General features: G+C 37.5%; 6 protein-coding genes across 6 annotated transcripts; all 6 read right to left on the bottom strand.

Moving 5' to 3' along the window:
- Positions 1-1,008: 1,008 nt before the first annotated feature.
- On the bottom strand, positions 1,009-2,836 carry EV154DRAFT_579176 (coth protein-domain-containing protein; the record flags this gene model as incomplete). The annotated part of the gene is made up of 3 exons (XM_051606578.1): positions 1,009-2,206; positions 2,263-2,758; positions 2,821-2,836. 3 exons carry the CDS (start codon positions 2,834-2,836, stop codon positions 1,009-1,011), a joined length of 1,710 nt encoding a protein of 569 aa, XP_051460643.1.
- A 1,375-nt stretch (positions 2,837-4,211) lies between these two features.
- On the bottom strand, positions 4,212-6,079 carry EV154DRAFT_579175 (coth protein-domain-containing protein; the record flags this gene model as incomplete). Its single annotated transcript, XM_051606577.1, has 3 exons — positions 4,212-5,427; positions 5,506-6,001; positions 6,064-6,079. 3 exons carry the CDS (start codon positions 6,077-6,079, stop codon positions 4,212-4,214), a joined length of 1,728 nt encoding a protein of 575 aa, XP_051460642.1.
- Positions 6,080-7,097: 1,018 nt separating this feature from the next.
- On the bottom strand, positions 7,098-8,959 carry EV154DRAFT_96572 (coth protein-domain-containing protein; the record flags this gene model as incomplete). Its single annotated transcript, XM_051607869.1, has 3 exons — positions 7,098-8,316; positions 8,376-8,871; positions 8,942-8,959. Coding segments are annotated over 3 exons (1,730 nt in total), but the record flags the coding sequence as incomplete, so codon positions are not given.
- A 2,279-nt stretch (positions 8,960-11,238) lies between these two features.
- EV154DRAFT_478477 (uncharacterized protein) lies at positions 11,239-12,805 on the bottom strand (the record flags this gene model as incomplete). The annotated part of the gene is made up of 4 exons (XM_051598189.1): positions 11,239-11,365; positions 11,431-11,481; positions 11,572-11,836; positions 12,103-12,805. 4 exons carry the CDS (start codon positions 12,803-12,805, stop codon positions 11,239-11,241), a joined length of 1,146 nt encoding a protein of 381 aa, XP_051460640.1.
- Positions 12,806-12,850: 45 nt separating this feature from the next.
- Positions 12,851-14,845, bottom strand: EV154DRAFT_498953 (uncharacterized protein). Its single transcript, XM_051600418.1, has 5 exons — positions 14,641-14,845; positions 14,385-14,579; positions 13,925-14,296; positions 13,078-13,853; positions 12,851-13,002 (listed from the first exon to the last, which is right to left on the bottom strand). The coding sequence occupies exons 1-5, from the start codon at positions 14,692-14,694 to the stop codon at positions 12,942-12,944; spliced, it is 1,458 nt and encodes a 485-aa protein (XP_051460639.1). The 5' UTR covers positions 14,695-14,845; the 3' UTR covers positions 12,851-12,941.
- Positions 14,846-14,890: 45 nt separating this feature from the next.
- EV154DRAFT_498951 (P-loop containing nucleoside triphosphate hydrolase protein) lies at positions 14,891-19,009 on the bottom strand. The gene is made up of 12 exons (XM_051600417.1): positions 18,868-19,009; positions 17,996-18,792; positions 17,833-17,928; positions 17,705-17,751; positions 16,829-17,631; positions 16,487-16,772; positions 16,321-16,417; positions 16,036-16,254; positions 15,857-15,961; positions 15,694-15,787; positions 15,359-15,625; positions 14,891-15,299 (listed from the first exon to the last, which is right to left on the bottom strand). Exons 1-12 carry the CDS (start codon positions 18,961-18,963, stop codon positions 15,036-15,038), a joined length of 3,171 nt encoding a protein of 1,056 aa, XP_051460638.1. The 5' UTR covers positions 18,964-19,009; the 3' UTR covers positions 14,891-15,035.
- Positions 19,010-24,722: the final 5,713 nt, after the last annotated feature.

The raw sequence follows: 24,722 nt of genomic DNA, 5'->3' as shown, positions 1-24,722 counted from the left end.
AAAAAAAAAAAAAAAAAAAAAAAAAAAAGAACAGAAAAATAAATCCTAAGTTGCGTTGGATGATGTACGCTTGGTAACGGGATGATTCCAGAAACATTGTTTTAATGTAAAAGTTGGATTAAACGTTTTTCTAAAGCTCACCCATAGTTGTTAAAATCAAATATGCAAGGATACTACACCACATGCTCGTTCTTATATTTTGTATACAGCAATTGATAAATTCATATTAATCTTAAGGGGGTTGTTTTCATACTGTCATAAATCAGTTAAGAATAGTTGGAGGATTTCGAGATACAGTCTTACAATAGCATTGGATATTTGAAGAAACAGTTACTACATGTATTTATATTCACCACACAGCAAACTAAAAAGACGTTTTATATTTATATTTAAACGACGCTATCCATATTTAAAAAGGGTTGTACCATCTATGCAGGGATAACCCACTTATTCAGTGTTATAAAAAAAACTTTGTTGTAAACAGTTTGTCAACAAACTGCAATAACAAACAGAATATTTATCATGGATAACGCAATGGTGCTGACTCTACGCTGAATTATCCAAATTAAATTTCGCTCCCATACATGTCTACGCGGTAACAAAATAACTTGAACAACTTTTTTTCCACAAAGTGAGCTGGTTTGATACGACGGTGCGGGTTAACAAGCTTATTGACAAATTTACAAAACTTAGAACTGGAGAGACAGCCTGATGCACATTTGAAAACTTGGGAAAATGAGGGGGGGGGGTTCTTAATTAAATATCATATCATGCGTTTTCTTTTTAGACAAACGTCTACATAAGTGGGAAGCATATAACCTGCAAATTCAATATTAGTTCTTATGAGCAGATGAATACTTTTTTTTTAACATTTGTATATGCTATAACCTGTTAGACTCCAGTCTTAGAACAAATATAATCCATTGTCTCATAAAGCTAAAATATTCCATTCTGGATTAATCATAGCAGAAATATATAAGTAATATACCGTGTATAATTTAAAATGAATCATGTTTTATTTAACAGATTTGAGCTACGCAAGGATAACCAATCATATAATGCCATCAAGATATTGTCAGTCATGGGCCCGTAAACACCTAAAGAAAATGTCACTTCGGAGATGGACGACACATTATACTTTTTTTCCATCAAAGCACCCACTGGACCCAAAGATTGTCCCATACGCGGCAACGACTTATCCCAAGCAACATCTTCCGAGAGCATTTGGAAAAGCTGGTCAATACGACGACCCAAGATTTGAGGATTGACAAGCTCCTTGACAAATTTGTTGACATACATTTCAAACTGCTGTTTGAATCTTGGGACTTGCATCAAACGGGGGATAAGAACACGGGTCTGGAATCCCGGAAATTGCGTATAGTCTTGATCTACCATCAAACTGATATTATATGTACCGCTACCCATGATTGAATCAAAATCTTGTTCACTAAAAACCATGCGATTGTGTTGTATATCTTGGAAGAGTATAAAATTGTTGGCCATACCAAGGTACCCATCAAAACTTGAAACTACAATTTCAAATGCTAATCCACGTAGTAAGCTATCCACATCCATTTTATCATTCCAAAGCGGTACAACTGAATTATTTGCAGGCTTGTTTGGTTGGCTCTGAATAAATTTGATCAGGTCCATAATACAGGTAAAGTCGGCCTTGTCTCCATCCGATGGTTTGACTTTCACAGAGTATTGTCCTGCGCTGTAAGCGCTCAGTTCACTTCCAAGATAGGACAAGGAAGAAGTGGAGTTTTTGTACCTGACTTCATTAATGTCAACAAACGACTGAGACGGCTTTGTTTGAGTTGTGTTTCCTTTATAAGCTTGTATATTGGCAATGAATAAAGCGCCGTGTTTGTAATTTTTAGATCCATGGCCAAAAACTTTCTTGACCCAATCTCCCTTTATATGTTCGGTGAGACCAAAGAGCCCAATGGCTTGGTCATTGATGTAAACACGGACATAACTGTGACCTGAACTAGGTAGTCCAATTGATTCAGTAATAGCGTAACCCAAATTCTCTCTCATGTAGGACATATCTAAAGCCATTGCCTTTAACTTTATTCTACGATATCCATAGAGATCTTGGTTTTTTGCAAGTTTTACTTTGTAAGAGAGCTTATTCATATTACGAGTAAACATACCAGAAATTGATAAAGTGATGTTCTTAAATACTTTAACGTCTTTTGGACTGATATATGTTTAAACAGGTTAGAAAAAATAAAAATAAAAAAAGACTGATTTTACCTGATATAAGCCATATTCAATTCAACACGCATCGCTCTGTCAGTCTGTTGATGATGCATATTATCAATTTCGGTTTTGTTACCGTATAAATGAATTGTCGGAATCTCGTTATCTATATGCAAACTGGATTGGATGCGATCCATGATATCGAGGGGTGGTAAGAGTGTAGGTAGTTTGGTCAAGTTGTGATAGCTGTTCCAAGATCGACCATAATAATCATTTTTTTGGATATTGTCAGAAGAGCAATGTCGAGTGAAATTCTCGACGTCTAACACTTGGTGTCTGGAAAGAATTGCATACCTGTATCCGGTACTAGATATGGGAGCTTGACCACGATGGAGTAAAGGGGTGGCTTCATTATTATTGCTTAAAGGATACATCTGATCATCCACAATGACGCCGAGGTTTTGATTTTTAGAGATGAGAGATATAACACTGTATTGGATACCACTGCTATAGGCAGAGGTTACCAAACCAAGTATCAGAAAAGGTAAGACTGTTTAAAAAAGAGGTAAGTGCGATTGAAATACACATTTGATTTAGACTTATCAAATCTACCTGTTAAAATCTTCATCCGGATCTGAAAAAAAAAGAAAGAGTGAGTGTGAATTGGGTCGCTTTTGTTGATTTATAGCAGTTATTCTCGTCACTTTATAAAAAAAAAGTATATATCAGCGACCCGCATAATGACAATGTATACCTGATAACATTGACTAGTATCCGGCTTATATTTAGTGATTTACACTCTTTCAAGAAAAGGAGCAGAAATAGTCTTTAAGTTGTTCGCTTGATAATGGGGATGATCGCTAGATACATTGTTTCGAGGTAAAAAACGAATTATAAGTTGCTCCAAAATCCAACAAAAGCTGTTCCAAAGTTGCTCCAAAGTTCAAGCTTAATTTTTACAAAGTTGTCGCCTGAGAAATATACCTCGTATGCATTTGTGTAAGTACAAGTATATTTACCATTGGAGTCACAGTAATTGATAAATTCATATTGATTGAAAAGAGTTTTTTTGTTTTTGTTTTTTTTTCACGCTGGTTTGTAGCAGAATATTGGGATGTAGTCCGACAAATAACATGACATTGCATCTTCGAGAAGAAAAAAGAAAACGCTTTTATTACATGCATGCATATCACCTCTCACCAGACTGAAAGATGCGTTATATATTTTAATCAACGTAATCGATATTTATTATGTGTCACCACCCCCTTTTATTATTATTGAAAGAGTTGAGCTATCTACGCAAGAACAACCCAATTATCCAGTGCTGTTTAAAAACTGTATGTCAATAAACTGCTATAGCAAAGGGAGTATTTGTCATGGATGGCAAATAGAAGTTGGCCCTCCACCAAATCATCTAAATTAGATTTAACATTTGTCCCTTTACATATCTACCTGCTGACGAAGCTGACTAAAATAACGTTTTTATAAAGTGAGCTACTCTGATACTGACAAGCTTATTGACAAATTTTATAAGACAGAGAATTTAAAATCGTAGCGAAGTCCGATGCATATTGTGAAAGCTAGGGAAATGTGGGGGTGTAATATTCTTCATTCCATAGCATATAACTTGTTTTTTTGGTGAACTAAAAATGGTAAACGTAAAACCTGTCAATTCAATGCTAGTTTTAATGAACAGATGAATTTTCATTTCTTTTTCACTTTTGTAAATGTGAAAATACGTATGTTAGCAATATACGTAACCAGTTTTTTTTAGCTCAATTGGTGTATCTAATAAGTCGCATATTTTAAACAGAAAGTAAACAGTGCTACAAACCTGTTAAATTCCGACCCGAGAACAAACATGATCGACCCTGTTACCGAACAACATAACTCAAAAAACAGGACTTTGTATTTTTAATTATCCTATCAGGCTCAAACATCCGATTATGGGTTAATCATAACATAACAATATGGGCAATATACAGTGTACAATAAAAACAGTGTCATACTTTATTTAACGGATTCGAGCTACGCAAGGACAACCAATCCTGCAATGCCATTGAAATGTTATTAACCGTGGGGCCATAAACGCCTAAAGAAAGTGGCAATTCTGACATGGACGATACATTATATATTTCCAATTTCACGGCATCGATCGGACTCAAAAACTGTCTCACACGCGGTAAAGACTTATCCCAAACGACATCTTCCGAAAGCATTTGAAAAAGTTGGTCGATACGACGACCCAAGATATGGGGATTGACAAGCTTTTTGACAAATTCCCCAAGATAAAATTCAAACTGCTGTTTAAATCTTGGGACTTGCATTAAGCGAGGCATGAGAGCACGAGTTTGGAAACCCGGAAATTGGGTGTAGTCTTCACCTACCGCCAAGCTGATATTATATCCACCGATACCCATGATTGTATCGAAATCTTGTTCACTGAAAACCATGCGATTGTGCTGCGTATCCTGAAAGAGTATAAAATTGTTGGCCATGCCAAAGTACCCGTCCGAATTTGAAATCACGATTTCAAGTGCTAATCCACGTAGAAAACTATCTACATTCATTTTATGGGTCCAAAGCGGCACAACGGTATTATTCACAGGTGTGGTTGGTTGGCTTTGAATAAATTTGGTCAAGTCCATAATACAGGTAAAGTCGGCCTTGTTTCCATCCGATGGTTTGACTCTCACAGAATATTCTCCAGCACTGTAAGCGCTTAAATCACTTCCAAGATAGGACAAGGAAGAAGTGGCGTTTTCATGATTGACTTTATTGAGGATTTTAGACAGCTGAGTTTTTAAAACCTGAAAAGGCTGCTCTTCAGTAGTAGCGTTTCCTTGACCAGTTCTGATATTTGCAGTGTATAAAGCGCCGTGTTTGTAATCTTTAGAACCATGGCCAAAAACATTCTTGACCCAATCTCCCTTTATATGTTCGGTTAAACCAAAGAGTCCAATGGCTCGGTCATTGATGTAAACACGAACATAACTGTGACCTGAACTAGGCAATCCAATGGATTCAGTAATGGTGTAACCCAAACTGTCTCTCATGTAGGACAGATCGAAAGCCATTGCTTTTAGCTTTATTCTACGGTACCCATAAAGATCTTGTGTCTTGGCAAGCTTTACTTTGTAGGAGAGCTTATCTGTCTTACGAGTGGACATACCAGAAACCGATAGTGTGATGTTCTTAAATACTTTAATGTCTTTTGAACTGATATATATTTAAACAGGTTAGCAAAAAAAAAAAAAAGAAAAAAAAAAGGGAGCCCGGCTCAAAATAGTATTTTACCTGATATAAACCATATGCAATTCAATACGCACCGTTCTTTCAAGCTGATGATGATGCATATAATCAATTTCGGTTTGGTTGCCGTATAAGTGAATAGTAGGAATCTCGTTCTCTATATGCAAATCCGATTGAATACGATCCATGATATCGAGGGGTGGTAAGAGCGTAGGTAATCTGGTCAAGTTGTGATAGCTGTTCCAAGATCGACCATAATAATCATTTGTTTGGATGTTGCTGGAAGGACAAGGTCGAGTGAAGTTCTCGATGTCTAACACTTGGTGACTAGAAAGAATTGTATACCTGTATCCTGTATTAGATATGGGAGCTTTACCACGATGAAGTAAAGGTGTCGCTTCATTGCTATTACTTAAATAATACACTTGATCATCCACAATAACGCCGAGGTTTTGATTTTTAGGGATGAGAGAGATAACACTGTATTGGATACTACTGCTATAGGCAGAAGATACCAAACCAAGTATTAGAAAAGGAAAGACTGCTTACAAAAGAAGTAAGTGCTATTGAAATGTACATTTGATTTAGACTTATCAAATCTACCTATTAAAATCTTCATCCAGATCTGAAAAATAAAGAAAGAGTGAGTGTGAATCGGGTCGCTTTTGCTAATTTTATAGCAGTTATTTTTGTCACTTTATAAAAAAACAGCATATATTAGAGGTTTGCATAATGACAATGCATACTTGATAACATTGACGAATATTGGTCGATTGTAAGTGAGTCTATCCTCATTCAAAAAAAAAGAAAAAAAAAAGAAAAAATTAAGTTGCATCGGATGATGTACGCTTGGTAATGGGGATAATGTCAGAAACATTGTTTTAAGATAAAAGACGAATTAAACATTTTTTCTAAAGGTCAACCGTAGTTGTTAAAATTAAATACGCAAGAATACTACATCACATGTTCGGTCTTATTTTTTTATACAGCAGTTGATAAATTCATATTAACCGCAAGGGGACTGATTTCATAATGTCATGAATCAGTTAAGAATAACCGCAGAATATCCAGATACAGCCTTACAGTAACATTGGATGTTCGAAAAAAAAATTATAACATGTATTTATATTCAAAAGACGTAATACACATTTAAAATGGGTTGTGCTATCTATGCAGGGATAACCCACTCATTTAGTGCTATCTAAAAACTTTTTTTTGTAAACAGTCTGTCAGCAAACTGCAATAATCAACGGCATACTAGTCTTGGATAACACAATGGTGTTGACCCTCCGCTGAATCATCTAATTTAAATTTCGCTCCCATACATGTCTACGTGGTAACAAATTATCTTAAACAACTTTTTTCCCCTAAAGTGAGCTGTGGATTGATGCGACCATGTGGAATAACTAATTTAGAGAACTTAGAACTGCAGAGAGACCCTGATGCACATTTGAAAACTTGGGGGGTTCTTAATTAAATATCATATAATGTGTTTTTTTGAAAGATTTAAGAAGTGGGAAGCTTATAAACTGTCAACTCAATGCCAGTCTCATTTTAAAGCTTAAAATTTCGATTTTGGATTAATCATAACAAAACAATAGAGGTACTACACCATGTAACTATCAAAACTATATCATGTTTTATTTAAACAGATTTGAGCTACGCAAGGACAACCAATCATGCAATGCCATTATATTATTATTAGCCGTGGGACCATACACGCCTAAAGAAAGTGGCAATTCCGACATGGACGATACATTATATACTTTCAATATCATCCCACCAATTGGACTCAAGCTTTGTCCCATACGTGGTAAAGACCTATCCCAAGCCACATCTTCCGAAAGCATTTGAAAAAGTTGGTCAATACGACGGCCCAAGATACGGGAATTTACAAGTTCCTTGACAAATGTGTTGACATATATTTCAAACTGTTGTTTAAATCTTGGCACTTGCATCAAACGAGGCATAAGCGCACGGGTTTGGAAACCCGGAAATTGGGTATAATCTTTACCCACTCTCATACTGATATTATAACCACCCACACCCATGGTCATATCGAAATCTTGTGCACTAAAAACCATGCGATTGTGTTGCATGTCTTTAAAAAGCATAAAATTGTTGGCCAAGCCAAAGTACCCATCACAATTCGAAATGACAATTTCAAGTGCTAACCCACGCAGAAAGCTATCCACATCCATCTTATCTGTCCAAAGCGGTACTACTGAATTATCTACAGGTGTAGTTGGTTGGCTTTGTATAAACTTTGTCAAGTCCATAATACAAGTGAAGTCAGCCTTGTCTCCATCCGATGGCTTGACTTTCATAGAATATTGTCCTGCACTGTAAGCCCTCACATCACTCCCAAGATAGAACAAGGAAGAAGTAGCATTTTCATTCTTGACTTTATTAATAGCATTCAAGGACCGGGTTTGATTTTTTAAAGGGACGGGCGGAGGCCTTTTTTGTGTTGCGTTTCCTTGACCAGCATTGATATTCCCAATGTAGAGGGCACCGTGTTTGTAATCCTTGGATCCATGGCCAAAAACATTCTTGACCCAATCTCCCTTTATATGTTCGGTTAAACCAAAAAGTCCAATGGCTCGTTCATTGATGTAAGCACGAACATAACTGTGACCTGAACTAGGCAATCCAATGGATTCAGTAATGGAGTAGCCCAAACTGTCTCTCATGTAGGACATATCTAAATTCATTGCTTTTAGCTTGATCCTACGGTACCCGTAAAGATCTTGGCTTTTAGCAAGCTTTACTTTGTAAGAGAGCTTATCTATTTTCCGAGTAGATATACCAGAAACCGATAATGTGATGTCCTTAAATATTTTGACGTCTTTTGGACTGATACATATTTTAAACAAGTTAGAAAAAAAAAAAAGTACACAAAACAGTATTTTTACCTGATATAAGCCATATTCAATTTAATACGTACTGTTTTGTTAACCTGATTATGATGCATATAATCAATTTCATTTTGGTTACCGTATAAATGAATTGTTGGAATTTCGTTCTCGATATGCAAATCGGATTGAATACGATCCATGATATCGAGGGGTGGTAAGAGCGTAGGTAATCTGGTCAAATTGTGATAGCTGTTCCAAGATCGACCATAATAATCGTTTGCTTGGATGTTGTCAGAAGAGCAAGGCCGAGTGAAGTTTTCGGTGTCCAACACTTGGTGGCTGGAAAGAATCGCATACTTGTATCCGGTACTACATATGGGAGCTTTACCACGATGGAGTAAAGGTGTCGCTTCATTGGTATTGCTTAAAGGATACACTTGATCATCGACAATGACGCCGAGGTTTTGATTTTTAGAGATGAGAGAGATAACACTGTATTGAATACTACTGCCAGAAACAAAGGTTGCGAAACCAAGTGTTAGAAAAGAAAAGACTTTTTTTTTACAAAAGAAGTTAGTTCGATTAAAAATATACATTTGATTTAGACTTATCAAGTTTTGTACCTGTTGAAATCTTCATCCAGATCTGAAAAAATAGAGAAAAGAGAGTGTGAATTAGGAGCTCGTCTTTCTTAATTTTATAGCAATTGTTTTCGTCACTTTATAATATAAAATACGAGATCAGAGGTACGCATGATGAAAATCCATACCTGAAAATATCGACCGATAATTTCAGTAAATCCCCCCCTCTTTCAGGAAAAAGGAATTGAATGGCGTAAGCTTGGTGATAAAATACAGCTTTCGAGAAGTTAAAAAACGAATGGCTTATATTACATGCATGCATATTACATCTTTAAAGACCAAAAAAAAAAAAAAAAAAAAAGAAGACGCTTTATGTATTTTAATCGATGTCGAAAATGTGCCACCCATTGTTTTTAGTGAAAAGAATAAAGCTATCAATTCCGAGACAACACACTCATTCAATGCTATCTAAATACTTTGTTATAAACTGTTTTTCAACAAACTGCACAATAAAAAGCCTGCCATATTCGTGATTGTTGACACATTGTACAGACCCTCCACCGAACCATTATTTTGTTCATCTATATGTCTACTTGGTAACATATTAGCTGGAGCAACCCCCCCCTAAATGAGCTAGTTCAATACAACGATGCTGACTGGCAAGCTTATTGACAAATTTGTTTAAGCAGAAAACTTCAAACTGCAGGGGAAGAGTTCGATGCACATTTGTAAAAAATATTATAAAAAAAAAAGGAGAGAGAGAGAGAGAGTCTTCAATAACATTTAAATCATGCGTCGTCCTTTTTAGTTGAATAAATGGGAAACTTATAACCTGTCACTTCCAACGCTGAGTGCGTATCGACAGCTGCATTTATCTTTTCTTATTTTTTTTTTTTTTGACATGTACATTGTAATGTAAAAATCAACTTAAATAGTGGATGCTTGGTGATCTCAGGAGGCAGGAGTGAAAGGTGATTTTTATTTACATAACTCATAATGTGGCATCAGAGTGTCACAGAATAGATCTACATTTTATTTCATTCTTATTTAGCTCATGTCAATCCCTTCTTCAATTCATTTTATTTTTGATGTTCTATCTGAATAAACTACAAAAAGTTTCACTTGAGTCATCACGCTTCCAAGCACACGACGTCTGTATAAATGCGTCCCGCCACTAGTTAAGCATCCCAAATAATTTTTTTAGGTAATCAGTCAAAAAAAAAAAAAAAAAAAAAAAAAGGAATATGTATAGTATGCATTTACACATGTATAAAAAGCAATTTATATGGCATTTTTTAGTACAAGATAGTGTTGAGCAAATCATCAGAGGTATTGTATCAGCTAAATGGGGAAGGATATATTTGAATTTTAGATTAAATTTCGCAAACATTCCAATTTCTGACGAAAAAAGGAATTACGGTCTTGAAAGTGTGCATCCTGTCTATGAATAAAGTCCATCAGATCTCGCTTTGCGCTCTCTACATTTCTTTTTTTTTTCAAAAAGTAGGTTAGCTTCTCTCTCTCTCTCTCTCTCTCCTCTTCACATTGTACCGTTTAAATTCTGTAACATCATTGACATATCTTTCAAATTCAGTTCTAAGCTCTTTAGTCCCACACGTCAGCTTCTATAATGAAAAAGAAAGGGGGAGCGGAAAAAAAACACAAACAAACCTTCGATAGCATGATCGAATGTGGGTTCTTCTCCTTGGGTCTTATTGGATGGATCCATCACATGTTCTTCATCAATAATTTCAAAGGACGGAGGAGGAGGAGGAGGAGCAGGTTGACTGGATTTATGATACAATGCATCCTGACTATTTTCTTGAGACGCATGATCTCTTGTCGTTTCTTGTACAGAAGACATGTCGTCACTACAGGGTAAAGGTAAGTTTTTTTTTTAAAAAAAAAAGGATAACTCCCTGTGTATATTTGGACCCTACTCTTCCATTAGAAACCTTTCGAAATCGTCACTGAATATGCCATTGGCATTGTTCTCTGGCAAGTTAATAGGTGGTGTACGAGGCATTTTCTTGACAGGATAGAAAGAAGAAAAAAAAAGGAAGAGAATTGATCACATTTTATCTAAATGATTGACTTTTTTTTTTTGTGACAGACAGACAGACAGATGAAAAGTTTTGCGTCATAAAATATATTTTACAGTGTACTTATGTGCATTAACACAGGCGCATAGATTTTAAATAAACTACGAATACGTATTCCACTTTTTATCATTATTATATTTTTGTAGAGTTTCAAAACTTTCTTCTTTGTAAGCGGTTAAAGAACTATGTGTGTATACATTTCTCCCGCCTTTATAGATATATAATATTTATTTTGTCCTAGAGAAGGAATCTCCAAAGAATCATACCTACAAAGGTAAAAAGCAGTACAAGTTGAGTACATCTTTCTGCTTCAGCCAGGACACCGCCTAGTACATGCAACTGATTTTCTCTCAACGCCAAAGTTCTTTTTGAAATAAATAAATAAATGGTGTTATTGACACATCCATTCCATTTACACATTAGACTTACTTTTTAACTTGCTGCAAGTGTTCTTTTACCAGTATGAGTGATACATCCTCACTAAGTAAAAAAAAACCCCCATCACACTTTAGTTTAAAATAAATCTCCTCACTCAGCAACCCTCTTTTTTTTTTATATATATATATATACCTTTTTTCTGATTTATGATTCGATGGATCCTCTGGAGGACGGTTTGAAAGTTGTAATTGTAAATATTTATTCGCCAATCGTGATTCTAGTAAAGCTTCCTTGATCCCTCGTTCATGGTTTGCAGCAGAAGCGTCAATCAAATCATCCAGAGGACGCGTGACAGTAGATAACATGATATCGAGAGTTTCCGTTGTATCTTCTATCGGGAACTGACATTGAGAGCATTGACGAGATAAAGGGATCCATTTGATTGAGCTAACAACGACTTTTTATGTGAGTAGTTATAAAAATCACGAATGATTGAATAGAAGGGGGTACCATGATTTGTGAAAGACATGTCCACAGGGAAAAGAAACAAGAGCATCATGACTGAGATACAAGGATTCATTACACAATGTACATACATAATCCATTGGGGTTGGGGGGCGTAAAAAAAAAAAAAAAAGAAAGAGAAAAAAAAAAACAAGGAGAGGGGAAGGGGATGTTTTATATATAAGCTGTAAGATTATGTCAAGTCTTTTTATTTGTAACACAATCCAAGTTCTTCCAGAACGGTAGGAGACAAGATATCTTGTATCTCCACTGCCACCATCTCCTTTTGAAAGGTCTGACCAAAACTCTGTACAAAATCAGGTATCACCTCCTCTACCGTCACATGGCGACCCGTTTCCTGTGACAAGGAAGTCACTTTTTTATCCACAAGACCACAGGCCACAATCTGTTCAAACCACTTCAAATCCACATCACAATTCAACGCTAAACCATGACTACTCACATATCTCTGCAAGTGGACACCCAAAGCCGCTATCTTTTTCTCTTGACCTACCCACACCCCCGTATGTTCCGTCGTGTTGGTCTCCACATCGTATTTTTTACACGTCTCTATCACACTCTTCTCCAGTCGAGACACAAAACATTTCACACTAAGTCCGTAATCACGAATGTCAAGTATCGGGTAAGCCATCATTTGTCCAGGTCCATGAAACGTCAATTCGCCTCCTCGCATCGTCTCGAAATAATCAGCTCCCAAGGCTTTTAAACGTTCCGCATCTTGATGATCTCGTATACGACGTCCAGCCGTAAACGTCGGTGGGTGTTGTAACAAGCAAAGAATATCGGACGGCGCATCCGTCTTCCATGTCCCTTGCGTAATACCATGGCGTCTAGCCACTAAATGGGCTTGTAATTGCGAGGCTACCTTGTACTTGAGTACAGGTAATTTTAAATACCCCATGGGTTTTCCATTGCTAACCACCGATCCACACACTTTGTTCATTTGTATATATATATATATATATAAAAAGGGGAGGGGGGGGTTTATTTCAATTTTTTTTTTTCGTTCTTTTTTTATATCTTATAAAGGGAGGGAGTTATGGTTTAGGTTTTTTATTGGCCAATCTTTCTGGCTCTTCATAATTGCGTTTCTTGTCCCTACGTTAAAAAAAAAGGTTAAAAAAAAAAAAAAAAGAAAAAGGTCAAATAAAAAAAAAAAAAAAAAGGACTTACAATTCAGGTTTGAGAGGGGATGGCCTGTAGTCGCGTGGACCTGACTGTGTATTGGTAGTGTTCGTGGTGGTGGTATTGGAAGGAAGAGGCCAATGAAATGCATGGGTCGGTCCATTAGGATGATGAGTGACGGGTGTATTTGAAAAATTTAAAGGACTAGGGATTTCATTCTGTTGATAAAATTCGGGATAAAAACTAGACGGTGAAGGTAAACTTTGTGCAAATTGGGAAGGTAAAGCAGAAGGTGGACCTGCCTCCACCACCGCCGCTGTCGATGTCGGTCGATAAAATGGCTGTTGCTGTTGCTGCGGCTGTTGTTGTTGTTGTTGTAGAGGTGGTGGAGGTGGTAAAGGTGGAGGTGGTAATGACTCTTCCTTTATACTACTCGTGGTAGACGAAACAGACGATTGATGTCGATGTTGACGTATAGGTTGTTCAGGTGTATCGGGAATTTGAACACGTAATTTAGGTTTCTTACCGTTGCTTATATTACTATGCGTTGACATGGCAGGACTCGTTGCCATATTGGGCGATGACACCTGGCTCGTATATTGTAGTGAGGTTTGTCGACTGTGAGCAGATGGTTGAGGAGACACCGAGGGTACAGGATAACTAGGCTGCTGTTGCTGTTGTGGTTGTTGTGGCGGCAGCTGTATGGGTTGATATTGTGGATGATGATGATATTGATGTTGCTGTATATTATATTGGGGTGATGGATGTGGTTGTTGTTGTTGCGGGTGGTGCGGGTGGTGTTGAGACGACGGTGGTGGTTGTCCCTATTTAAAACAAAAAAGTGTGAAATGAACGCCCTCTATGTAAAAATTAAACTATTTATTTATTTACTTACCATCATGTACATGGGCTGTGGCGTTTGTTGTTGTTGTTGTTGTTGTTGTTGTGGTGGCATGCCATACATTTCATAAGCACCTCCGTTCATCTGTTGTCCGTACCTCATTTGTTGTTGTTGTTGTGGATAATACATGACGCCTTGTTGTTGTTGCTGATGATGTTGTTGCTGTTGTTGTTGTGAAGAAGGCGGAGGAGGGGGAGGTATGTAAGACATGACGGGTGCTTTATGATTGACTTGAGTAGGTACAGTGACTGTAGGCATATTTTTCTTCATCATGAGCATGTGTTGTTCTATCTCTTCTTCTTCCTCCTCCTCTTCTTCCTTGACTGATTCATCACCATCAGCGGCGGCGTTACTATGACTGATGAACTACATAAAAAAAAAAAAAAAGGGAAATCGAATTTAATCACTGTATAAAAGAGTGAGATGTGTGCGTGTGGGGGGTTTTTTTGCTTACGTCCCCGTTGGACTTGCTCTCGTGAGGTTCGTTGTATTCGGTGTATTTCATCAAAATCTTATCAATATCTGTACTTGCGTATTGAACGAGTTTCCCGTTATTATTAAAGATAATCAAGGCGATTTCACAATCACATAACACGGATAATTCGTACGCCTTCTTCATTAATCCATGTTTTCTCTTTAAAAACGTAACCTATCTTACCCCCTTTTAGACTCTTTTTTTTCCTTGTTTTTTTTACTATTTTTTTATATACCTGTCGGTTGCGATCATCTTTAATGCCTTGAATCTTGATCTTTTTACGTCCCATGGTGGTTTCAACAACAACAAAAAAAAAACTACACTGTCTATGCTTTTTTTTTAAAGCTTTTTATTCAAATACGACTGTAACTTGGGTCTTTCTTTTTTTTTCAAAAAAACTGACCGAGAAAAAAAAAAGTGTAGAAATAAAAAAAGTAAAGAGAAAAAAGAGAGAGAGAGAGAGACAAATAAAAAGGAGGGGGGGGGGGGAGTTTGGGGGGTGTTCAAAAAAGAAAAGGGGGGCAACCACAAAAAAAAAAAAAAAAAAAGATGGGAAAAATAAAGCGGAGTTTGTATCTAAAAAAAGACACACCTTTCCCCCCCTCTTTTTAATATGAAAATATGGGGATTCTAACCCAGGGTGGAGCGTTTACCAACACCTTTTTCTCCTTCCCCTGATGGTAATTCACCCGTACGACCTGTGACAAATTCATTATAAATGAGACCTAAACGATGTGATTCTTCTGCTGTAATAGAAGGTCGTGTAGAACGTAATGATTTATCCAAAAAGGCTCGTGTAATTTCAGCTTCCTCTTGTTGTTGTTGGGGATGTTCATCCATCAAACTGGTTGTATTTTCATCTTTCTTTTGCCCCTTCTTTTTAATCATTGCCAACTACATCATTCCATGTGAGTCTTACTGTAAAATAACAAAAAAAAAAAATACACATTTACCCGCTGTGCGATCTGACTCTTTTCAGCCGATGTCAAGGGAACACCCGATGACACTTGGTTACTGACAAACGTGGACTGTTGGGTCTTACCATCTTGTTCTTTTTCTTTAAAACTCGACATATCAATCGTACCATGAATAGCACTCAGATGCGCATTATAAAGAAATCCTTGTAAATCGGCTCCCGAAAACCCTTCCGTCTTTTCGGCATAATCCTTTAAATCCACATTCGACGCCAATTTCATTTTTAACCCCAGTGCCTGCAAAATCTAATCTCTCATATACTTCATCAGTCCCCTCTCTCTGTTTCCTTTGTAGGATGCGTCATAAACCTTACCTCCAGACGCTCGTTTACATTGGGTAATCCACATAGTAACGCTTTATCAAGTCGACCAGGACGAAGTAAAGCAGGATCAATAAGATCAGGGCGACTGCAGAGCAAAAAAAAAAAAAAACTTAGTATTTTCCTCCCTTTCTCTCTCTCTCTCATTTTTTTTTACCTGGTGGCTGCAAGTACATAGACTCCATCTAACCCTTCCGCACCGTCCATTTGTGTCAACATTTGATTCACTACACGATCCGTGACACCCGTACTATCATGACCTCTATTTAAACAGTTCGACATTAAATTCCTTTTTTCCTCTTGTGTGTACAGTAAGAGCCTTTTTTTTCTTTTTACCTGCGTGGGGCAATAGAATCAAATTCATCAAAAAATAAAACACAGGGTTTAGCAGCTTGAGCACGTTCAAAGAGATCACGCACAGACTTTTCACTTGCTCCAATGTACTTGTTTAAAATCTCTGGACCCTTCACACTAATGAAATTCAATCCACATTCCTTGGCCACCGCTGAAGCTAATAAAGTTTTGCCACATCCTGGGTATCCATACAGCAGCAATCTACCATCCCATTTTATAAGTTCATCCTATTTCTCACTTTTTCATATACTCTTCCACAGCACTTACCCAGATCGCAGTCGTAAGGGACATTGTGCAAATACTGCAGCATATTTCGTAGGCCATTCCAAGGTTTCTAATAACGCTTTTCGTGTCTCATTCAAACCTATAAGACAAAAAAAAAAAAAAAAATTAAAAAAAAACCATCCCCCCGCATACAAAAAAAAATAGTTACCGCCAATGTCCGACCAATGCACACCCGAACTTTGTAACTTGATACCACGTAAAGAAGAAGGAACAAACCCTTGTCTAGCCATAGAAAAATCTTCTTGCTTCAATAGTAACTGACTCGTATTACATTTGATACTTCGTACCGCTCCTTCATGTACCGTACGTTCCAAAAACGCCTTGATATCCGCCGCCAAAAATCCTTCAGTTTCAGAAGCAACCGAGACAAGATCGATCAGGGGTAGACTCTTTTTTAACACATCTGGTCCACTACTCATCACAGCCTCCATGATCTACTTTATCCGTGCTTAGTTTTTTAGAAATATCATCTATAAATCTTTTTTTTTACCAGTTTGCGTTCGTCTCGATTAGGCGGTTGTAAATGATGCAAGTCACTAAACAAATGATGTGTGATCAAGGCAGGATGAATGGATTGTTGTTGTTGAGCTGTTGCCACCAAAAGAATGGCATGTCTTTGACAAGCCAAGGAAGCCATACGTACAAATAATTCAGCTACATGTCGGCTCTTACTTGAATCTGCATGTTCTACTTCTGCTGGCATCAAACGATCTAGGTCGTTAAAGAACACCACGGTGGGTCCATGCCAAGCCGCTTCGTCCAATTTTTGTGAAATCATCTCCTTTAACACAGGAACACGTTCATCCGCATATTCAGCACATTGAATCTCTATCGTGTAAATCGCATGTTTGTCCATCTCAGACAAGATGTTGTGAATAAGCGCTGTTTTACCAGCACCATGAGCACCGGTCAAAAGAATGCCACCAGACCGTGGGACGCAAAGTGTACCCTTGAGTTCACGTTGAGAGAGGTTAGCCAAGGTATACTGTTGGATTTTCTTCAACAAGGTATCCACCCCACCCATCGTGACGGGTTGGATACGTGGTGTAGGTGTAGGGAACGAACGCGTGGAGACCGGCTCACCGAATTCAATGGTGGGTTTCTCACCTCGTGTCAATACAGTCCATCCATCATTATTTGTTTCCGTCTTTATTGAACTACCACCTGAAAATAAACCCTTTTTCGCACCAAGCGATAATTGGAAATGCTCCTCCTTTTTTTCGCCTACCGTCAACGTTATTAATAATCCTTCACTCAATACCATGTCTTCCTTTCCATGTTGATCCAACCAGTCTATTTTATACATTTTAGTCCTATTTCTTCTTCCATTTCTCTTTCGAAAAAAAAAATCCCTCCCTTCCATTACCTCTCATAGCTGTAGTGCAATCTGCCTCAAATGTCAATTTCTGCTGACTTTTTTTTATATATATACGAGGGGTTAATTTCACATGTCAACCCTTCCCAGTAAACCTTTTTTTTTTTTTTTGTGGTTACCTTTCTAAACCTAATTTAATTGTCTGCGTTGAATTGATAAATCTCTTTAAAATAATAGATCCCACTGGACTTTTCTTGATGGCCGAAGTAGACAACCTAACATATAAAAACCATCAGTCATCACTTTTCCTCCATCTACCTTTTTTTCTCTCTCTCTCTTTACTTGACAATATCAAAATCCTTTAATCCCAGCGTCATTTTTAAAACAGCGCCCACCATGACATGACCCAAAGGCACAGACTCATGCACAACCAATGTAGCAAACACAGCACTTGTTTCCTCTTCCGTCTCATGTTCGGTATCGTTTCCTGTTGAAACCTTGGATCGACGTTGAAAAGCGGGTACCAGTTTCTTTAGACGTACATGGGACACACCTTTCAACGCACCCACTGATTCGGGATGCACCAAGACTTGTAAATCGTCCATGGTGTCACCCGGACTTGTTCTTAATGCCACTGCCTTTTGTACCTTGACTTCTTCCTTCACCACGGTCGCTTGTCTACGTACTTTAGGTGCCACCACCACTTGAGATAGGTTGGAGAGTTTAGCAAACGGTACGTTCGGATCCAACTCACCCGCTACCACAAGACGTACCAAGGTCTTTCCATGAATCCACACACAAATCACTTGCTCGGTATAGACCACGCGTAACTGGGACAAGAGGTTTTCCTCCACATGTTGCGCATGAAGTTCTAAAATCTCCCAATCGTCTTCTGTATAAGGCTCCACAGACACGGAGAGACAATCAGGTACACCTTTACAGAAATCCACAGAGACCTTTTGTCCGTCTTGTAAACCTATTGCAAGACCCACTTGGGGGTCCATTTCAAGCACATCGAGCTTATTATTTTGTGCTGTAAATACGGCATGGGGTGGTAACGCTTTGGAAGCTTCACCAGACCAACCAAAGTAATGTCGTTTCGTATTCGTTTGGATTTCTAAAATGACGTTTTGTGGTAACTAGCATAGGTTCGCGCGGGGTGAATAAAGAACTTCCCTCCCCACATACTTATTTTTCTTTTTCTTTTTTTTTACCTTGTTCTGGTCAAGAAGTGCGCTCACCCATTTAGAAGGTAAATTGACAAGACAAGACCGAATAGGTGTAAACTGAACAATAAGTGGTTTAGGCATAGTTTAAAGAAAAAAAAAAATCCGTGGAAGGAGGGGGGGGGAGGCGATTTAAGGGGTTAGCTTGTTCCATCTCCGCAAAGAGTTGCAATTTGTCATGCCAAATGATCCATTTTTTCACACGGGGAAAAAAAAAAGAAGTGGATGTTATTCGCTTTTCTCAGGGACAGCCAAAAGTGCACGTAGTCGCAACGTAAGATGTGTGATTTGGGATGTACGCAGAATTACAAAGTTTAAAGACCAAATGAGAAGCTGAAAGTAAGCTATAACACACACATGACTGGTTTACCATATGCTGGTTATAATAAATTCTATCTAGTTCAAGAAGATAGGTTAAATTGACCTCTAGGTGTCTATTAAAGTATCATCATCAATATTACGACTACGCGCACCATGGCTGTCCCGAAGAAAAGCAAAGATAATATGGCACGTCAAAACAAGCCGAGAAGATTGGGTGGGTCCCAATCTATTTTATTGGGCACAGGATTTTAAAGACTAAAAATCCACTTGCAGATGAGGGCTTTATAAGTTGAGGGAGACTCTGTAGATGTGGGCAAGCTGAAAATAAAAGTAACCTTTAAAAAAAAAAGATCACGTGATTTAAGAAAAGACAGTAGGGCCCTATGGCCATAGGTGTGGTTATTTGTCTCAAATCTGATTTAATTAATGGGATTTTTTGGGAGCGCCGTAGGCGCTTCCAAAAAAAAACTTATCCTGTATAATCTCATTTTTAACAGGACTACATTGAATATAAATAAAGGTTTAAAACTGATAGTTTATTACATTGTTTGAGAAGTACAAAAATTTCTATTCATCTTGCCCTTGCATGAAGAGCTGTTACACTTCTTACATGTCCTTGGTTTTCTTTCTTTCGGTGGAAGAATGTAAAAATTTCCGCGATTTGTAGTAGTAATAGCGGTAGTAGTTGCAGACGTAAAATTATTTTGCAATCGAGGAATTTGCATTCTAGGACTATTATGAGGCTGTTGGAATGCGAAAGAACTACTACTGTCGATTGGTGTCATAAGGGTTGGAGCAATGATTCTAGCTGGCCTGGTAATGTGGGGAGTTCGCAAAGAGCTGATAATAACAGGAACATTCAGATCATTACTGATAACGTTACTGCTAAATTCACTTGACCCCAAATGGGTGAAAGTATTGGGTCTTTGAGCATTTACCAAACGTGATTCATGTCGAATGTTGCTACGCATCATATCACACTGAGCCTGGTTAACCAAAATGGTATCTCTGTATTTACTGTCATCCTTTTTTTTGTTGTAATATAATATAAGGTGTTCAGGACACTTGTAAAATATAGAGACACCATCTACTCTTTCAGACCATGCTTTACATATTGCTACCCAGGTGAAATAATTGTTTAGATTTTGAGCCGAGAAATGATTATTGACAAGTTCATTGTACAATTTATACTCCTCATATGTGTGTACGGGAGTCAATGCAAATCTAATTCCTTGTCTACTAGCCAGATAATGATACTTATTGTACTTGGTTGATCTCAATGCATCTGAAAATACTTGCGGATTCGTGTTGTTATGTGGCATAAAATTCAACATCAGCATCTTTACGGTAGGCAGTTTTACTGCAACAAGCGAGCTCACTTCCAAAACATCTACAATATTGTTAGTTACCAGTAATCAACTTAAGAAAAAACTTAATTATAAAACTGCGACTAATTACCTTGGGTCAATACTTGTAAATTAAAATCTTTTCCGTCATTGATAAGTTTTCTTCCTTGTGACAATAATCCAGAATCTTGTCTCAAAGGTAAGAGGTAACTGAAAGTATCTATAACCTCCTGAGAAACAGGGCATATTCCAAATTGTTCGTTGGAATCAACAAGATGGTGAGAGTTACCGTAAGAGTCAGCATATGAAGGAATAAATTCTTGATCAACATCAGCACGTAACGTATTCAGAGCTTGAACAAGCCATGGGTTATAATGGCTTCGATGCTCGATATTGAATCTATTTCTGCTTCCAACCTAGTTATATACTTAATTAAGTACTCACTGAATCAAATTTTGTAGCTCTGGACTTACAGAAATGTTGTGGCGCAGACGATAGTCAGCGAGAGCACAATCAGCCAAAAATGGACCTGCATTGAAAGAACTAAACTTTCGAATAATATTTTGGTGGATACCACCTTCAACGGAGTTTGTGCCTCTCGTACAACGATACACAGGCAATCCGCGCGAATCTCTTTTGACCAAATAGTAGAATGAAATTCCAGGAGGATCGCTGGCATGGCCTTTTCTGATTGCCTCCAAAACGGCTTTGGCTTGCTTCCAGCCCTGTCTGTCAAAAAGCGGGAATCCTGTAACAGCGCACTTAATGTGGCCGTAAACATTGAAAAGATTATCGACCACTGGCAAAAGAACATCAGGACTTGGTACGTATCTACGTACTCGCTTGAGTACCCAGTCCGGCTTGATTAACATTGCCTTGTCCCAAGTAATGTCTACTGATTCAAGATATTCTTCTACGGCTCTCTTGTCCTCTTCATCGTAAAGGAATATTGCATCCCTTAGAACTCGAGCAAACTCCTTAGACAAACCATGTCTCTTTGATACTTTTATCATATCCATTAAATGGAATATGTCTTTTAAAACACGAGTCGGAAGAGTGTTCGACATATTGTCATCGTTGCTTTCTTCTTGATCGATATTGACATCCAAAAGTGTATCAACGTCAGTATTGTTATTTTGCTCTACAAAGTTGTAAATTTCTTCATCATCCCTATCATCCTTTCTTCATCCTCACTTTGATCATCAACTACCATATCCAAATCTGCTTAAAACAAATATTATGATGAATAAAAAAAATCTATATAAATAAATCTACCTACCAACTAAAATAGGAATATCATCACTAATAATTTGAGCCTGGTTGAAATTATTAATAGGCGTATCTTCAGAATTCTGTGAGGATGACAGCGGTACTTCAGTAGAAGGTGGTTTTGCTGACTTCAGCCTTAACTGCTTGATATCAATAACAATTTTAGTCGATGTTCCATTGTCAACACATTTTTTTCCAAAACTTCTAAACTACACTTTTCCGTTTCGAAACCATGAACCATAGAAAAAGGATTGACGATAGTAGCCGGTACCATTATATCCGTGATCTCGATAATAGCAATATTTCTTTTTCTGAACTTTCTTTGTCTTTCCTGAATAGTTGCAGAACCTATATAAGAACAGTTAATTATGATATAACAACTTTAGATGCGATTAATTAATACCTTCAATGTTGTTACTATTCCATTGGACCGTATCTTTGGAGCAAATGGATCCACGTGCCAAAATTGTTTTTGATGACCCAGCATGAACACTCACAAATGTCCCAACTTGTGGCTCACCTACAATTGCCAATCCAATTGTTGGTAAATGTTTTACCTTTTCATATATTTCCAACGAAACGTACGCATCAGCAGCAGCATACTTTATTTGATCCTCGCTGAGGCGCGCTTCCTCCCAATTTCCAGACCGGATACGATCATCCTTGTTCAATTGTCGACTGAGAACAGCCTTGCAAACGTCGGCTAGACTCAAATTAGCCCGGGCGAATAACATCCTTGTCCTTGCAAAGAGTGCTAATTTCCAAAGAGCCAAGACAAACAAAATCACCATGAAAATCTCGTTGGATCTTTTTAAAATCACCGCCGATTGACTTTCCAATTTTTGTTATGGACCTTGTCAACAGAAGAGTTTTCAAAGATGCAGGAAGAACTTTTAAACCAGAAGTGGGATCGACATCGAAATGTTTAGTCTGAATGATGAAAACCTTTTTCTGATAAGCAATTTGTATAATGGCAACTTTTCCTTGATAAGACGGTCTGATGGTATAATACCACTCGCAATCAAAACCAATATTTACTCTGGTTCTTCTATCATGAATATCATTTAAAATTGTTTGCATAAAAAAGTCAATGGAATCAATGCTACTTAAACATTCAACTGTAACATCCGAAGGGATTTCATACACGGGTAGTTCGTGTTCTTGATCAGCTACTTCGACCGTTACATCATCAACATGTTTCACATCAATTATCAAGGAAGGGAAAATGTCTTCAAAGAGCTTCTGATCGCCAACGACATTGTCTGTAAAAACTATTTTTGGCATGGTATGACCATATAGCTCGTACGACCTCTTGAGAGCGCACAACAATGGTTTGACATGTGCGTGACCTTTTGTCGGTACAAAAGCCATTGCACGTACTTCTTCATACTCGTTGCAAACGGTATACAATGCTTGGAATACAGGCTTACCACCAACTTTGGCTATCTTTTTGATAATTTTAAAAGAATGGTCTACCTTAAGAATTTCACCATCCTTTACCATGGTCTCACGTTCCATTTTTGAGCGCAGCAAAGTAATGAATGATGTGTACACATGGCTGATATACTTGGAGCTAGGACATACGCCACCATATCTCATTTTATCGCTGTATGCGGAAAACTTTTCGACTGTTGAGGAGCCAAAAAATCCGTGAATAGTGCTGTTATTAAAATATTTAACGGCGTCCAAGTACTGTAACTCCAAGGTGTCATGTTTAAGATGATGCAGCTCTTCTAAAATCTTACTCATACGATGAGGTCCAATTGAATTCTGAAAAAGTGCTCTCATAAAATTCATGAGCATCTTTGAAATGCCTGATTTATGGGTAATAAATGCGGGAAAATCAGCTTGGCATCTCAAAGGTAATTGCCTAACAATCGAGTCGTCGTAGCCGTTAAAAGTATGCTTTGGAGATCCAGGTGGTGCACTGCAGACATATCGTTTTGACATAAGATAATATGAACTAAAAATGAAATTCAATTAAAACATTTTCTCCTCATAATTACTACCAGATCACTTACTCTTCGAAATCAATTATTTTTCGGGCACGAGTCTTGGTGTTAAACCCATTCGATTTAATTTCACAATTGCATTTTTGGCATTTCAATTTTTCTTGGGCATTCATGAAATATTCAGGAAGCCATAAGAAAACCCGAGGGATGTACAAATTGTTGACATCCGAACTTTCTTTAAGTGAGAAAGACGGCATGGGTTGGTAGATCCAGAAAGTTTTATTTCGGTATAGGTAGTGATGGTTTTTCAATTGTACAGCCTTTATATTCTTCCTGGAGTCTTCTTAAATATTTATTGATGACACTTTCCTCATTCGAGTCAGTATCGTCACTGTTATTGTTGCTTCCAAAAAAATATTATCACTATTTTCATCATCATCATTGTCATCATCATCAACTTCGTCTTCGCTATCAACGTCAAGCAAATCGTCATCCATTTCCTCGTCAAACTATATTGAAATAATTAAGATATTTTATTCTACTAATCCCAAAAAAAAAACTTTTATTACCTTGACTCATCTTGCTGAACCTGGTCAATCAAATAATTGGTGGAATTGTCATTATTTTGATCTTCAATCATTTCAGGTGAAAGTTGCATATTTGACATTACTGATCCAATCCCTATTTGATCATTGTTACTGCCACTTGCAGTCTCCGATATCTTAAATTAACGTCAATAATAAATCCCATATAAAAAGAGTATAAGACTCACATCAGAAACTTTTGATCGATCTATAGAGGTAAAATTGCTTAAGGTAGTCTGTACAGTTCTAATGGTGTCTCGCATTTTAAAAGGTCTTCCTACACCAATAGTTCCTGGTTGGTTCTTTTGGCCTGAAGGTCTACCTCTCTTTTTATGTGTCAGTCCTCAAGAGAACGCTTTCGGATTCAGTAG

This window comes from Mucor mucedo, assembly GCF_025094135.1.
Source record: "Mucor mucedo strain NRRL 3635 chromosome Unknown EV154scaffold_18, whole genome shotgun sequence".
Taxonomy (NCBI): Eukaryota; Fungi; Mucoromycota; class Mucoromycetes; order Mucorales; family Mucoraceae; genus Mucor; species Mucor mucedo.
Note: the sequence above shows the minus strand (reverse complement) of the source record. Positions and strands in the feature narration are given on the sequence as shown.